We start from the raw sequence: 17,594 nt of genomic DNA, 5'->3' as shown, positions 1-17,594 counted from the left end.
TGCATCATTTTCTTACATGTACACAATTATGAGAATTATGTAGTGATTTATAGATATGTCCACGGAATAGGCTATTGTTGAAATATAACTACTCACCCCAGAATTCTTGAAGAAATACAGTATTCTCTGGATCTTCAGAGTTGAGAAAATATTCCTCCTCACATAATAGTGAGAGAAATTTTTCCATTCTAGAAAAATGTTCACAGACCTTTTTCTGCATAGAACATGACAAACCCATTTCTATAACCTATGAATCAGAAAATTGTGAATCATTTTGCTAAACTCAAGAGTGGAAATTTCACCAAGTATTCAGTAGGTGATGGTGTCATTGAAATGTGTGTCCTGGTATTCCCGGTGTTACCAGTGCTGGGGCACTTGTCAGTAGCCCTTGGCTGGTCCTCATCCGTAGTCACTGTAACAACAGAATAAATAAGGCTGGAGCAGGAGAGGCCAGGGCACTGGAAGAAATGGCAAGTGACNTAATTGAAGGCTCATCCTGCATGAATTGTTGCAAAATATTCCACTGGGCTTTTCTCTTGCATTATGCATGTAGACTTAGAGTCTCTCTCTAACATGCCCACATCATCGTGGACCAGGTTTTCTGTTCCCTGTGACGCTCCTCTTCCTAGCACCATCCTCCTAATCCCAAGAAAAGTCTATGACTTCTTAAGTCTACTATTGCTGTGGAAATGGTTATTTTGCATATTTTTCCATATTAAGTGACATAATGTAAAAAGATTTGTAGTGAGTGAAATAATAGGTGTGCCCTTACCCCTGAAGCTGCTTTGATTAAGTTAATTTGGGATTTGGCAGAATAGAGTCATTTGATTTTTTTTGACCTTGAAAATTCAACTTATGTTGTTTTGATAAGAGGCAAAGAAAAATTACCTTTAATCATACATACTTGTTTTTCCTCTCCTACACAGGCCCACCAAGACCATCACTATGACCGATGGGGACTATGATTATCTGATCAAACTCCTGGCCCTTGGAGATTCAGGGGTGGGGAAGACGACCTTTCTTTATAGATATACGGACAATAAATTCAATCCCAAATTCATCACTACAGTAGGAATAGACTTTCGGGAAAAGCGTGTGGTGAGTTCTGAACCATACTTTTAACCTTGTTACTGATCCCCATATGTAAAACAAGAATTAAGAAGCTATGTTTATCGCATCGCAAAGTGTCTGTCTTTTATCACAGGAAATTCATAACCTATCAGTTTAATTTACTTTAGAATATCATTTACTACTTTTCAAGTATAAGTAACATTTTGGTTGAAAAATATTGAATGCCTCTATCTCTTGACTCAGGAGTATACAAGACAGTTAAAATAAATCATTTGTGGATTTGTATAGTGTTTTCTGTACGTTAAGGAATATTTCAAAACTTGAATTATTCAGGATCTGAAAACGTTAACTCTTTGATCAGAGTTAAATTCCTCAACAAGACCAAGTGTTCCTTTCCTTACTCGTAACAAAGAGATTGAAAGAATGATTGGCAAATAGCTGTAACATGAGCTTTGTACATTCTTGCTGCGTTTCTATTAACGTGTAGACTCAGCCATCAATCACTGGCTTATTATGAGCAGAATGTGAGACCAATCCACGCTATTTTCCAAGATAAGGGAGTCTAAGTGAGAATCACAACCACTTCCTTCTCCTATGCTAGACGCTAATGACAGGAATAAGGATATTGTGACATGTGAGACGTGCAGCATAGGCACAGAAGCTCAGCCAGATTTACTGCCATCCAAGGTATTTTTGATTGCCAAGATGGCTGTGGCTTCCAGTTGATGTCATAAATCCACTCATTCCTTGAGAACTGGCAAAGAAAACAAAGGAAATAGGGTTAGAAGGCCATTGCCTGAGAAGTAAAATCATGGTTTCTTATCATGTCCTGCACCTTATCGGAAAGTCGGTACATTGTAGTATAGTCTTAGCAAACTGGCTTCCAACCCTTTCTGGGTTTTTCTGCCTTCTTCCCTCCCCAATGTCCCCACTGACCTGGGTATAAGTTTCTGCAAAATTTTCTCTTTAAAACATTTTCACTAAACTATACCTAGGGGAGCTGATGAAATGTTAAAATTTTTATGCTTTGATTAAAAAGCAAAAAGGCCAGATTTTTTTTTTTTTTAATTAAGCTTATCTAAAAAAGCCTTTGAAAAATGGTTAGTAAAAGAAGGCTTGAAATGTCCTGTGTCAACTTATTGAGAAATTCTGTGCATATTTCATGTCTAAGTTATTTTGAAATTAAGCTTATCTAAAAAAGCCTTTGAAAAATGGTTAGTAAAAGAAGGCCTGAAATGTCCTGTGTCAACTTATTGAGAAATTCTGTGCATATTTCATGTCTAAGTTATTTTGAAAGTCCATTTTACAGTAAAAGACATTCAGGTATTTGTAAAGCACTTAACTGTTTTTTTAAAAAAATGCTTTCATATCTGTTATTTCACTTAAGTTTTCAGTAACTGTTAAGTAGGAAGGGATTATGGGTCTCAATCTGCAGATAAGGAAATAAGTTAAAGCACTTAACTGTTTTTTAAAAAAAATGCTTTCATATCTGTTATTTCACTTATGTTTTCAGTAACTGTTAAGTAGGAAGGGATTATGGGTCTCAATCTGCAGATAAGGAAATAAGACTCAAAGAGGTTAAATGAAGAGTTGGTATTTGAATCTAGAACTTGGGTCCTAAATCTGATGTTTGCTTCCTCCATGAGGAAATGACAGAAGGTGTCTAATTTAAGTTTGCAGTATGCCTAAGTTGTGTTGAAAATCGTACTCGTACTTGACATTTAAAAGTGAGAGTATATGTGATACTTCTGAAAAAAAATAGAGCAAATATTTATTCTGCACTATGAACTTTGATTATAGTAATCGAGAAAAAACATGCTGAGTGAACCCAGAGAATTTGAATGTTGACAAAATCCAAAGCAACAACAATTGATGAAAACTGTATCTTTCAGGTTTATAATACACAAGGACAAAATGAATCTTCAGGGAAAGCGTTTAAGGTGCATCTTCAGCTTTGGGACACTGCAGGACAAGAGCGGTACAGTAAATTACTTTGTATCTAAATACATATAGCTTAAAAAAACTTAACTTTAAAATGAATGCTGTATGAGAACTTCAAAAACAAATAATATGCAATGCTTCTCTTGGTTACAAAATAGACGTTTGTATGGAGAAGTAAAAATAAATGATTTCTACTTAACAGAGCAGATTTCAAAAATCAGATTTTCAAAAATCTCTGTGAGGATTATTGTTAAGTATTGTCTTTGCATTTTCTAGTAGGAAAAACCTTTTTCAGAGTCTGAGTGAATGAAGATGGAAAATTAACACTGTTATAAGTGCTGCTTGAAGAGGAAGTTGAAGAAAGGGTGTTTCGACCTGTCTCGCTGCTTTCTGTTCTTCTGCACAGACTCTGTCTGACCCGTGCCATGTGGCCAGCTTTGTCCTCTTAGATTTTGATCACACCTTTATCCTCCAGTGAGGATATTTTATTCCCTCTGCACTCTCCCTGATCCTTTCCTTTTACCAGGCTCTGAGCGTATTCCACCTCCTCTGTGAAGCCTGTCTGAACACCCCAGCTCAAACAAACTCCTATTCTGAACTCTTGCAACACCTATTCTATTACCAATAAGTTACTCAATTAATGATATTCCACCTTTTATGTACTAAGATGGAGCTTCTATTTTTGTCTTTAACTACTGTTCATTGATTTACTTGTAGACTTCTCACTCTGACAAAATGATTAGGTTTATCAGAGTATAGACCTTGCCTAGTTCTTCAGCATTATTTCCAATAACAATGTTCAAGATAACAGATACTCAGTAGACAGAGAAGTGTTGATTACTGAGAGCTGGAGATACTATTCCATCATTTGATGAACATATATTTCTTTGGGGTCCAAATTTTCAAAGTGCTTAAGACCAAGCGAATGAAATTTTTCAATATTAAATTAAATAAAAAATGGCAGAAGATTGGCAGAGAAGATATTTAGAAGGCATGTACCTCCAAACTCTGCATCATATGTCTTAGAATGCTTATGCTTGTAAACACTTGCGGTTTTGAAATGCATCCAAAATGTTCTCACTTTCAGTGAGTGCAAACGCCAGGAGAGGTGCTGGGCCCTCTCTGTTAGTTTTTTTGACTGCGAATTTCATTCACACACACCCTTCAACACTGCTGGTTCCTCGGAAGTCATTCCTCACAAGAGTCTCTGTTCATATGTCAGTTTTGTTACTGCAAAGATGTATGTTTTATAGACCAATTTAATTCATTTTTGAAGAAGTATATGAGAAAATGTGGTTCCCATATGTCCTCGCACATGATATGTCAGCCTAGCGTGAAGGCAGGCTTCTCTGTCCGCTGAAGACAGCTGCTCTATGAGGGGAATGGGGAATGCCAGGGGCAGTCTTGGTAACACTTAGGTGAATTTTGCATTCTGTATGTATAAGGTGTAGCTAAGCAACAAGATAAACAATGCCTCACACCTCAGATCTGTGCCCGAGGATGTCTGGCAGTGCAATCCATGTAAGATAATGGTTATTGATAAAAGTCACATCATGGGAAGAAGGAAAAAGGGGCAGCCTGTATTCTTTAGGCCTACATCAGGATAAAAGCCTTAGTTCCCAGTGAGAGAAAGCTAGTGATGATGTCTCTAGTAGTCTGTTTCTGTTGCTTATAACAAAATACCTGGAACAAGGTATTTGTAAGAAAACAAAATTTGTTGCTTACAGTTTCAGAGGCTGGGAAGTCCAAAGTCTGGGAAACACATCTGGTGAGGGTCTTGGTGGTGGTGACAGTGATCCAGGGTCTCATATGGCAGAAAATGGTGGATCAGAGAGAGCTCCTGGTGCACTCTCCTTTTTAAAGCTCAAAACCATGCCCATGACCCCCATTTTTAATCCATTCACTATGGCATGGTCCTCAGAATCTAATCACCTTTTCAAGGACCCACCTTTCAGTTACTATAATAGGATTTCCCATCCTCAACAGTTATAGTGGGAATTAAGTTTCTAATATGTGGAATTTGGGGGACACAATTCAATCAACCCACAGCAATGTGAATCTGGAGTCTGTTTATTTATGTGTTGCTAGCCTTCCCCATCCTGCCCACTCACTGGGCAGAATTGTCCAGGGTATAAGCCTGCTCCAGAACAAGAGTATCCTACTCGAGTTGCTGTGGATGAGAAGGGTTTATCCCAATCAGATCATTACAACAAGCATGTTTTGAGTAACTTTGTCATACGCTGTGGGCAATAAGAAGGGAATAACACTCAGTCTTATTCTCAAATGAGATACACACACATACAGATTCTCTCTCTCTCTCTCTCTCTCTCTCAGAGAGAACAAATAACAGTTTTCTTAGCCACAGCACTGTTATGGTTGAGTAGGAGACAATTTTGTGGGTACAGCTAGTCTCCAAAGGGAAAGAACAGTTTGATAAAAGCACTCTGATCTCTGTGAGCTTCCAGGGAATGGTAGAAACAAATTCACAAGGAAAAATTGAGTAAATCTTTTGGTATGTCTACTCTTCAATTTTTAGATCATGATAGTGCCCTATTTAAAAAAAAAATCCTACTTTGGAAATAGATAGCAGTTAACATTTTCCCTGCTTTTGTATTAAAAGTATCATTCTCTATTGAAGTCATTTTAAATCTTTAATAATTTTATGTATTTTACTGTTCTCTTTCTTTCTCTTTAATTTCACAAATTTTTAGTGAGCAAATACCACGTTCTGAGCCATGAAAATGTAATGGATAGCAGGTTAGAAACCCAGCTCCTTTTCACTTGGAGCTTGCAGTCTAAGTTGGAATTTGGGCAGATAAACAACTGCAATATAGCCTTAGGACAGAAACAGGAAAACACAGGGTGAAAGGCAGGCCTGCCAGGAGGAGCCCATACCCAGACACGGGTGTTGGGAAAGCCCCTAAAGAAAGACATTTCCTCTGACACCACTATGTATGTACTCATGCACAGTGTACGAGTGGGTATTACCCAGGCTAAAGGAAGGGGTAGGAGGAAAAGAAAGCATTATGACGAGGTTACCCACAGAAAGACCAGCATGTGTGAAAGCCCAGGGGAGGAGAGTGAACTTTCTAAGAAGTAAAAGGTCAGCATGACTGTGGGTAGTCAAGAGATGAGGCTGGATAGATGAGCAAGAATCAGTTCCTGCAGAGCCTTGACAGCTTATTCAGGAGTTGGGGCACTATCTTAAGAGTGATGCATGACCATTAATATGTTTTCAGTAGAGAATTGATGTAATCAACGGGAGGAAATGGGGGGTGGGTAGGGTCTCAAACGAAATTGGACACTGGAAGCCTAATGAAAGGCTGTTGAAGTTATCCAGGTGAGAGAGTAGGGGCAGAGGAGATGGACAGAAAAGAGCAGGTCAAGAGAGAAGTGTGGCTGGTGCCCAGCAGCTGAAGGATGGGGATACCACTGACAGAGAAAGAAATCAGGACGAGGGGCCAGTTTGGTTTTAGACCTAAGAAACTGAAGGCGCCTGAGTTTCCTCCAAGTGGAAATATCCAGCAAGTAATTAGGCACAGAGTGTGAAACGCAGAAAAGATCTAGACCTCTACGTGTGGGGTTCCTCAACATCTAGGCAATCATTGAGCCAGGGAAGTGGATGAGATTGCCCAGCGAATGTACATGGAGAGAGGAGAGAACGAGACTAGGACACCAAGGAAACCAACACAGGAGATTGACACATAGGCTAAAGTAGAAGACCAAAAATTAGGAGGACATTTAGGATAGAAAGTGGTATCCTTCTTTATTTAAAAATATGTGCCCTTCCAAAAACTCCCATTGCCAGTTCAAGACCTTCTGTGGCTTTTATGTGTGATCCTTGGTTTCGCCCATTGATAACATCAAAGTGGACCTCAGCACATCTTCAGCTTCACTGTAGATGCTGCGGGGCTGGGAGGTAGGAGAGGAGGAGACAGTCTTTTGCATCTCACCTAAATAGAATTCATAGTCCTTCACCTATGTACAAGGCCATTGTGATCAGGCCCGAGGCTTCTTCTCTAATTCACACTTACTGGGGCCCAGGTGTCTTGCCTCCAGCCAAAAGGGCTCTCACTCTATTCCCAGGAGGAAGAGCACATTCCTGCCTGGAGACCTTTGCCCTTCCTATACTTTCTGTCTTGACTTCTCTTCTCCTATTTACAGCCGTGTGCTAGTTCCTTTAATCCCTTCGAGTTCTTGCCCAAACTTTTTTTTTTTTTTTTCCCTTTTGTCTTTTTTCATGACCGGCCACGGATTGCAACCCTCAGGGTTCCGCCCGTACCGGACCGGGACCAGCTACGGGATTGCAACCCTCGGTGTTGCTCCCGCACCTCACTCAGCCAGCAAGCGGCCGGTCTGTATGTGGGATCAGAACCCTCGGCGGGAGCGACGCCGCACTTCCCAAGCGGCGCACTGTAGCAGTGCGCCACCGGGCCGGCCCTGCCCAAACTTTATTTATCTCTTGGGAGAGGCCTTCCTTGACCAACCGCCCTGTTATGGCCAACATCTGACAGGTAAAAGAAATTTGCCCACGAGAACCAGGTGATAGGAAAAGGAAGAGAGTTTATTTCTGGCAACCAGGGCTATGCAGGCCAATGGAGAAGCGCAGCCCCAAGTTGAAACCTCGTTGAAACCTCTCGCAGCTTTTATTTTTAGCTAGGCGGGAATTTTTCACGCCTGACACAATCTAGCCAATGCAAGCAAGCCAGCGATACATAAGCTAATTTTGTGGTTAGCCCTGTAGCCCCTCCCCACCCTGGCTTCCCCATAGGGACTTTCTAGCCTAAAATGGCGGAGCAGCCTAAAATGGCGTTGGTTATGCCACTTTGTTTATTCCCCCATTTATTTTAGCAAGCGATTTGTACAGAAGCAGAATGCACATGTTAAGGTCAGTAGGGGTTGGGGCGTCCCTTAACAAAAGAAACAAACAAAAACAACAGACAGTAACTACAAAAACTCAGGGGAGGAGTGAGAATCTGATTTTCAGAGTTGCCACATTGTATTATTTAAAGCCCCATCTAACATAGCTATCTTTATCACTCTGAATCCCCCTAACACATCTGAAAGTTCATTTGGTCACTGCCACCACCAGACACTATGTTATGTACTTTTTTTCTCTGCTTGTGTTTTTTACTCTTTCCACTATTAGAATGTGAGCTCTGTGAAAGTGCAGACCTTGTCTATTTTGTTCCATTGTGATACCCCAGACCTGGAAGAAAGGCTGGCACAGAGTAGATGCTCAAAATATAGGTATTTCTTATTACTACATATGCATATAATTAATAATATATTATATGAGGGTACTTCAAAAAGTTCATAGAAAAAATGGAATTAAAAGATAATACATATTTCTCCATGAACTTTTTGAAGTACCCTTGAATATAATACGTAGTTAATAATTTATGTATATATAACCACTTTCAATGTCAGTTCAGTAGCATAGTTGCAAGCAATGGGTAAAAAACACATTCTGACTTTCTTAATTGCTTCTCCAAATGAGTGTTTATCCTAGGATCTGTCTTTTTTTCTGTTTAGTATTGTACTTCCTTATTCAAATTTCGGTGGTATTATTAGATTCTGAGGAGATAAGGAGATAATAAGCTTATTAGATTCTTTCAGAAAATGGTTTGTTTATCCTCTTTCAAGGCAGATGAGACTCCTTCTTGTTTTTAATACTCTGGAAGGATATTGTTGGGATTTAAGATAATTCATTGCCATTTCTAATAACCCTTTAATTCCTAACACCCAATTACCTGGTGTTAGAGGGTAAGCCATTGTCTTCTTCCTCTGGTCCCAGCAAGGTAGCACACGGCATGCCATAAGATAGACATTAAAGTAGCCTCTATAACCTCAGAAACACAGGGTGACAGGTTTCTTACCTTTTTTCTTCCTTCCTTCCTTCCTTCTTTCCTTCCTCTCTCCTTCTCCCTCCCCCAACAGTTTCCTGGAGAAAAAAGAAAAAGAAGTTACCCATCTTAAAATTGTTTCTACATGAATTTGTGATGATTCAAAAATGGTCCACTCTATAGATCATCACTTTGGACATCAGGGGAGAGAAATGTAGCAACATTTTTCCTAAAGGAAAAAGCAAATTCGTACACTTTAAAATCATGTTTCATTATCTCCACTTACATTTGAGGAACAAATATTATAGAGCAGTATGTCCATCTCAGAGGTAGAAGAGCACAGGTAGGTATTGATACAGATGCTTCATATATATTATTGGTCATCTTCACAGTCTGCTATTTGTGAGGCATTGTCTCCACTTCACAGATGAGGAAACTGTGACTGAAAGGCGTAAGTAACTTGGCTAACATAGCTAGTAAGCAACCAAACTGGAGATGAACGATTAGACTAGGAATCTGGGGTATGAGCAGTCATTTGACATCACTTGTTTATAACTAACTTGCTGTTTCCATCTGCTTTCTTTCCAAGGCCAACTGCAAGCAAATGCTTATTGTGAAAATCCAGATATAGTATTAATTGGCAACAAGGCAGACCTTCTAGATCAGAGGGAAGTCAATGAACGGCAAGCCCGAGATCTGGCTGATAAATACAGGTAAGTCAGTTACACTGAGATGTCATCTGACCTTGCATACTGCTACTCGACTAATGGAGCAGAGACACAAGATTGCTATTTGAAGGAATTCCCTTGAATCGAGGACAGTATGTGAATTAAAAAGATCTTCCAAAGGAATACATGTAATATTTTAATGAATTACTTAATAATAATGGCACCTAACATTTACTGAATACTTACGTGCTAGCAACTGTTCCTAGACTTTAACTCATTTAATCCCTCATAACCATATGCAGAAAGCACCAGAGTTATCTCATTTTATATATAAAGAATTGAATCACAGAGGGATTAAGTACCTGATATAAGGCCACATAGCAATTAAGTAGCAGAGCTTAAATTAAATCCACTATACTCTTCTTTAAACACCATCCTCTACTGCCTTTCAATTAATAGCTGCAAGAATCTAAGGAATAATACCTGACATGGACATGATAATGCAATCCTTACGTAGCTGAGCTTGAATAGCAGCTAAAAAAAAAAAAAATCCCATTTAATTGTAAATTAAGTACCATGGCAGAAATTGTCATCATTTTAAATATTAAAGCACTTTCATCATATCTGCCCATTTTTTACTGAAGAATTCTCCTTGAGAGCTTTAAAAGTTCCATGTCTTCATGGAACTTTTAATTTCAAATAAATATAGACTCTATTTTCATGAACATCCTATTCAATACATGCCTGATTTCTAAGTGAGATTTCTAGAAAATTGATTAGAAGGGAAGTAATATTTTAAGAGTAATATTGAGAACTAGTTTAGGCATTTTTCTCCTATTTTTTAAAAGAGTGATAATGCCTCAGTCTCGACTTCCTATCTCTCATATTAGTTTTCCTGCTCATAAAACTGGTTATCACCATTCCATAGCACAGCCCACCAATTTTTACTCACTCAGAAAAAACAAGGATGCATTCTAATTTAGCCAGCAAAAACATGATTATTTCACAATCTCTCAGCCAGTCATGTTTTTGCATGTGTGACTCGTTTGTATCTCTTCTGATTTCTTCTTCTCAAAAATATTTGTCATCTTTTCTATGCTAGCATACCATATTTTGAAACAAGTGCAGCGACTGGACAGAATGTGGAGAAAGCTGTAGAAACCCTTCTGGACTTAATAATGAAGCGAATGGAACAGTGCATAGAGAAGACACAAGTCCCCGACGCTGTCAATGGTGGAAATTCTGGAAAGCTAGATGGGGAAAAGCCAGCAGAGAAGAAATGTGCCTGCTAGACTCTACATGGGAACTGATAATCAAGAACCCTACTCAAATGTTACTTCCAAACACTATGACAAACCACAAAATTGTTGTTGTGTAGACCATGCACAATTGCATGTCCATTTTTTCTGCCAGAAAGTCTATTTTAAGAAACCAGAATGGTCAATAGTGTTCGAAAGAATTGACCAGTTATTCCTGAGGCCAATCCAAACAAGATCAAGGATCTCCTAGTATGATTATCAAGGATGCTCAATTTGGTTTTCTTATAAAGAAGATGAGTATATAAGAGAATATAAAAGAAGAAATGTCAGTGAGTTTTACATTAAAACAAAAATTCCTTTGTCACATTGGAGAAAGGGATAGGCTACTGAAAGGGAGAACATAGGCAGATTTTTTATAAAAAAAAAACATTGGATTTACCTATGTAGAATCTGATTCGTACTTTTAGATTTGCATTGGAGAAACCATAATAGCTAAAAATGGATACACAATGAAGAACTCCATGTGGTTTATTAAGAATGACATTACCATGTGCACCCAATAAGCAGTACTAGAATGACTAAATTACTGAGAAGGTTATGAGTTGGATGAATGTCACACTTCTGCTAAAATGTAAGAGATTATGTAATAATGCCATTTTATATTCTTAATACATGGCAGGTAGACAAGAACAGGACTGTGAAAGAGTTCGAGAGAAATGACCTGGGGCGGCGGGGAGTGGAAGTATGGGAATATGGCATTTAGACAGCTGAAATTAAATGTATCTGTTACAGATGAGGTGAAAGAGTTACTTAGCCAAATTTCACTCAAGCCAATTAGAAGCTGACATTATCAGTTGCAATTTAGAGACTCACCAAAGGTTTCCATTATAAACAACATTTTAGAAGTAGATTCATCGTTCAGCCTTCCATTTCATTTTTCTTAGCAAATGTTGATACAGTAGTCACAAGGAGAAATTAATCATTGCTGTTCATTAATTTTTTTTAAATAGTCATGAAAAACTATTTAGCCTTAAAATTTTTTGAGATAGAATACGCTGATGATATGAAACAAAATGTGACTATTAATTGTGGGTTTCCTTTTAGTTTACAAAAGCACTGGAAACCCTAAATCACATTTCTTCCCTCCAGCCTACACCAGCCCCTACTTTGAATCAACTGCAGAAATGCAGGTTTGTCACTTTGTAGATCAACAACTTCATAATAATGATGGATCAATTCTATGGTAATTCTAAATTTTCACTTCATTAATCACATAAAAATTGTTACCTCATTCTGGATTACAATATGTTTTTATTTTGTTTAAGGCGAAACCCCTGTAGTTGAGCTATATTTAAGGGTTGGGCAGGGATACAACTGTACATTATTTCACCAAAAATTCTGTCAATTGCTTTATTTTTTCACATAAAGCTGCCTTTTCTTTCTAAAAATGATCACAAAAGTATTTTCCATTGGACTGTTATTATTGTGTCAAAACTAACATATTAGTTTTTAATTGTAGTTTCTGATACGCACAACCCTTCCTATGAAAATATTGATAGAAGTGACTGAAATATTTAAATAACAAAGGCAATGTACTTCAAGTTTTCTCTTTTTATGATGAGTTTATGATTTTTTGACAGGATGGTTCCTCTTTCTATAAAATTTTTCTAATCAAACCTAATTTTTTCATACTCTGTGCATATTTATTTTAAGTTAGAAACATTAGAGATCCTAAACTCCCAGTTCCCCTTTCAATATCACCCTACCAACCTCCATCTGGTATAAAATCTATTTCAGAAACACAGATCCAAAAGAATGTCTATTTATAATGTTCTTAGAATGGACTAGACCCAGAAATGTGCCACGAATCAAAACAATTTGGAAGCTCTTATGGCATCAGCCCCCAGTGAAACTCTCAGTGCTAACTGTTCGGTTCCTCTAATTTCTGCAACACGATGCCAGCTTCCAAGATCAATTGTGGTTGGGTATTCCCTCCAATGGTGTTTTCTCTGGGTTGCACTTCATGACCTCATTACCTATGCCATGAAGGTAGAAAGCAACTAGCTAACATTTAAAATGTTTCTTCCAGAAGAAGAGCAAGCAGAAACAATATAACCATTGCTGAGGTAAAATTTGGCGAACTGTTGTGGTCAATATATCCATTTCTTCTTTGGATTCAAATTGTTTTATCCCCTGCTTTTCCGTAATAGGGAATGTTTAGCCTTTATAAAATTCTATTTTATATGTCTTTTTGTTTCTATTCATTTTCCAGTTTTATGATTGATTTACTTATGCCAAGATTCTGTCATTGTCAGTTATTTAATGAGTGTTTTTTCAGGGTCTATTTTAAGATCATTATTTGATAGCTGGAGCATGAAGCAGAGGGCATTGATACCCATAATTATAGAACTATGCCTGTAGAAATAACAATTATTGGGTAATAATCTCAAGTGCAATGAAATTTAAAACAGATGAGAAAATTAATTTAAAATATTATTCTACTTATAAATAAATATTTGGTCTAAAAAAACACATTTTCTCTGTAAAATTTGCATCTGACCCCAAACTCTATGTAACCATTATCGAAAATTCCTCCTCTCATTATTTTGGGATTAATAGTTCTGTATAATTTATTTTACAATTTAAAATTGATCTGGTGTCATGAAATATTCAGACTGCTTTAAAGAATTCCATACCCCCCTTATCCGTCAACAGCATGTATTTTTAGCCAAGATGTGTCCTGATACTCATATTCCAAACGCATTAGTGAACCATATTGTATTTCTGATATAGAAACCATTTCTGGAGTGTTTACACTGATTTGATGTTTACATTGTTCTAACTCAGTGCCTCAGATACCTCTGTGACCAAATTTGTCTCCAGCCACATAGCTCATTTCCTATAATGTTATATTATAGGAAGGCCTCACAGAGACACTAACACAGCACAAGGCCTTCTGATATCTTCAGCAAAGGATGTAAGGACTTTTTATCAAACTCTGGAGATTACTATTCCCTTCTCCTGGTCTCCTAGCCTACTTCTTAAGGAGTAAGCATTACTTGAGACTTTTATGATTAGGGACAAGTTACCTTTTAATGTAAAAAAAAAAGAATGATTCTTTGAAAAATGTATCAAAAATGGTGAGAGAATATACTATCTCTCTCTGATGATGGTAACAAGCAGAGAAAATGCTAAGTGCCAGGAGTTGAGCTTGTGGGTCTCCCTGTAAGAGCTGTAAAGCCCCTTTAAGTTACCACTCTAGCCAATTTGCTGTTATTTCCATATTATCAGCTATCACATTGGGGAAAAAAAATTAAAAACCAGAATTTCCTAAAGCAAATATTTTATCTGTTATTTTTACCCAGATGGACCATTCTGTGTATCAGTGGGTATCTTTGTCATGCTTCTACCATAAATTGTTCTTTGCCCACCTGTTCAGGTAGCATGAACCAGGCAAGAGTTTTAATCAGCCTTTTCTTGTCTGCATTATAAGAAAGAGAAGTTTGACCATAGAGAAGAATATGACTACATTAAGAAATAATTCAATAATATATATTTTAAGCTGTAAATCGAGTCCACTGGGAATCACCAGATTTGATGAAGCCCGTGTCTTCTCGCCAATGGAGTGCACGCAGCAGTTATACGGAGAAGCAATATGGTGTGGTAGATGGATTGTGTAACTAGGCATATGTCGATCCTGGAGCCTTGTGCCTATAAGCAAGATCACTCACTGTTCTATGTCTCTGTTCACTTAAAAAGGGCACATATGCTTTCCTTGTTGTGTATCACATCAAAAACTTGAGGGAAAACCCTCATCCATAAAAGATTTTGGAATTATAATCTAAAATTCAAACTGTAAGGAAATAGTATTCCAAGTTTCTGGTTCCCTAAGATAACGTAATAATTTAAAAAGAAGATCTGAGGGCTGATGTTAGCCAAAGTGATAGAAGAGTTGCTTTTCACCCTGTACTACCAAGTTTTAAAGCATTAAAAGAAGTCTAATGTATTTGAATATTTTAGAGAAAGCTTTATCATTTTTAAAGATGCCAAAATGCTGTCTATATTTGAAAATGTTATCTACGAATTCACCATATGCTATGTTTTCTTCTTGATTTTTGACCAAGGTGATATCAGCTTGTTTCTGGGGAGAGTGCTGAGCTCTTAAACATGAAAATGGATTAGACTATTATCTGAGATAAGTGTTGTCTCAAGGTTTTATAAATCCATGAAGTTCTTTGTCTCACAAAGCAGAACTGATCAAAATCATCATTGGATATATAGAGAATTTTATCAACTTATTGCCTTACAATTCTTCTGTGAAGACTCAACTACAATGACATTGTTGAGAAAGAAATATAAAGAGAAATAAGTGATAAAAGCTGTCTAAATTTTGCCCCTAAATATAGCAGAACATGGAGAAGGCCATACTTAAAAGGTTGATTTTTAGGTAGATTTTTTAAAAAAGGAGGAACATACGTTTTGTAACGAGATCCATGGCAAATACAGATCATTTTTATCTGCCAAGTAGAGGTTTATGCCCTTAGAAATGAGCTAATAAAAATATTTAAACACCAAATATTTCATTATTGCCCTCAAATTCTGAAAACATAGAAACATTTTGTTTATATAAATCTGATTTTCTCATAAATTGCACTTTGATCAATATTTCAAGGAGTAGCATCACCAAGATGCTTTTCTGCTGAGTTCTTTGTACCAATAGTCTATGGTTGAGATGTTTTCTAACTTCATATACGGAGAGAATATCATTAACAAAAAATAAAAACATTAGTACCAAAATAGTGGATCTATTTAAAAGGGCGTCATCTTTTGAGGGGGGAAAAATACACACACACACAAAGGAATCATCTATCTTTGGACTGAATGATTTAAATTTTGTTTCCTGGTCCCTTTCCTTTCCAACAGGTAGTGACAGTCATGGCAAATATCCCTCACAGGGAAATATCCCTGGCTTAGTCTTTAAGGATTGCTAGCAAATTCTGTAGGACGGCAGGTCTGACTGTAACCTAATGGATCCCTTTTTTAACTAGCAGCTGTTTTCCTTATATCTGTTGGTGCATTGAAATTGTGTCTGTCCCAGCAAAGTAATAATGTATGCTTATCTTTACTCTTTTTCCAGGTGATTATTTTTCAAATGCTCGGATCCCTTTTTTAACCAGCAGCTGTTTTCCTTATATCTGTTGACGCATTGAAATTGTGTCTGTCCCAGCAAAGTAATAATGTATGCTTATCTTTACTCTTTTTCCATGGATCCCTTTTTTAACTAGCAGCTGTTTTCCTTATATCTGTTGGTGCATTGAAATTGTGTCTGTCCCAGCAAAGTAATAATGTATGCTTATCTTTACTCTTTTTCCAGGTGATTATTTTTCAAATGCTCTTTTAGAGAAAGCCAAGTGTTGTAGAAAGAAAAGTGGCCAGAAGAATAATTTGAGGACTACAAGTACGTCATTATATATTTTAGTGGCTTCTCCTCATATGCAGCTTATGAACCTGGTGTGCCTCATAGGGTTCATATCAGATTCAGAGGAAAATATATATAAGAAAGTGATTTGTAAATTATGTTTCATTTCATAAACAGACAATATTATCACAAGCTTAAAACTAATTAAAAAAAAAAAAAACCCACCACAGTCATAATTTAAACCACTTGTGGAAACAAGTGTTATAGCAGAGACAACACACTAATTTTGGTAGAGGTATTGGAAACTACCCACGGGTAGGCATCTTGAGGTCATTGTATCTGATTGAAAGTGTTTAATATATCTCATTACTGAAAAAACATGAGTTCAATTTCAATCTGTATATCATTCTGTTTTTCTTTCAAGGAAACCAATTATATTCTAGATGTACATTACAACTTGGTCAAAATCTTCCATGTACAAATAGGGTTTTTGTGTTCATAGCCTTGTAAAAGATATGAATTGTATCTGAAATTATTTAAGAAAAATCAATTATCCTGCTTCAGTTAATGTGTTCAAAGTAGACAATGTTCTAACATGACACTGAAGTGCTTCACTGTATCCCAACAGTTTTCTTTTAAGTAATATTATCCTCATTTTTAGACTAAGCACGTTTGATTGTTTTGTCTGTCTCCTGCACAGATCTCTGTTTTGTCCAGTGCTATGAATGTGACTTAGAACTTTAAAACTGGAGTTTTTATTCTATGTTCCCCTAAATAGACTGTGATCCTGACAAACACTGTCAGGTCATTATTTTGTTGTACCAAAGTTCTAGTGGCTTCAGAAATCATAGCATCCAATGATTTTGTGGTGTCTGGGTTTGAATAATATGGTTGAGGACTGTATTCAGTGATTGTTTCTGCACACTTTTCAAATAAAAATGCATTTTTATTGATTATTTTGTGTATTCAAAACAACTTTATTTCTGTGCTGAAGTTGGATTTATGGTGGGTGGGGAATATTAAATCAGTATCAACGTGGAACTTCTATCACATTAAAAATGGAATTCATTCAGAACTAGGAAACGAGTGATTTGAATTCGGCCAAGTGATTTTTATTCATCTCTAAAGTTTCTCATGAATTACTTAAAGACTAGGCTTTGCAAATGAAATTTTCTAATAATTTTGAATGATACATTTATTAAAATTAGCAAATAACATGTTGAAATATTCTATGGTACATAGCACTTCCATGTGTTATAACCGATTTCTTCTATGGAACAAAATGCTGAGCAGGTGGTGGTATCTCCCTTAGTCAGGGACTGGCCAAAGACTGGTGTGTTCAAGTCCAATTCAAGACCACAACCATACAGCCTTTTAAAAAATGTTCCCG

At 37.0% G+C, this 17,594-nt stretch overlaps 1 protein-coding gene across 1 annotated transcript; it reads left to right on the top strand.

Annotated features, from left to right (window-relative positions):
• The first annotated feature begins 945 nt into the window (after nucleotides 1–945).
• RAB27B (RAB27B, member RAS oncogene family) lies at nucleotides 946–15,933 on the top strand. Its single transcript, XM_008593603.1, has 4 exons — nucleotides 946–1,098; nucleotides 2,964–3,049; nucleotides 9,434–9,571; nucleotides 10,629–15,933. The coding sequence occupies exons 1-4, from the start codon at nucleotides 946–948 to the stop codon at nucleotides 10,816–10,818; spliced, it is 567 nt and encodes a 188-aa protein (XP_008591825.1). The 3' UTR covers nucleotides 10,819–15,933.
• Nucleotides 15,934–17,594: the final 1,661 nt, after the last annotated feature.

This window comes from Galeopterus variegatus, unplaced genomic scaffold, assembly GCF_000696425.1.
Source record: "Galeopterus variegatus unplaced genomic scaffold, G_variegatus-3.0.2 Scaffold9393, whole genome shotgun sequence".
In the NCBI taxonomy this organism is placed as follows: domain Eukaryota; kingdom Metazoa; phylum Chordata; class Mammalia; order Dermoptera; family Cynocephalidae; genus Galeopterus; species Galeopterus variegatus.
The sequence above is the reverse complement of the archived record's forward strand: the minus strand, read 5'-3'. Positions and strand labels throughout refer to the sequence as shown.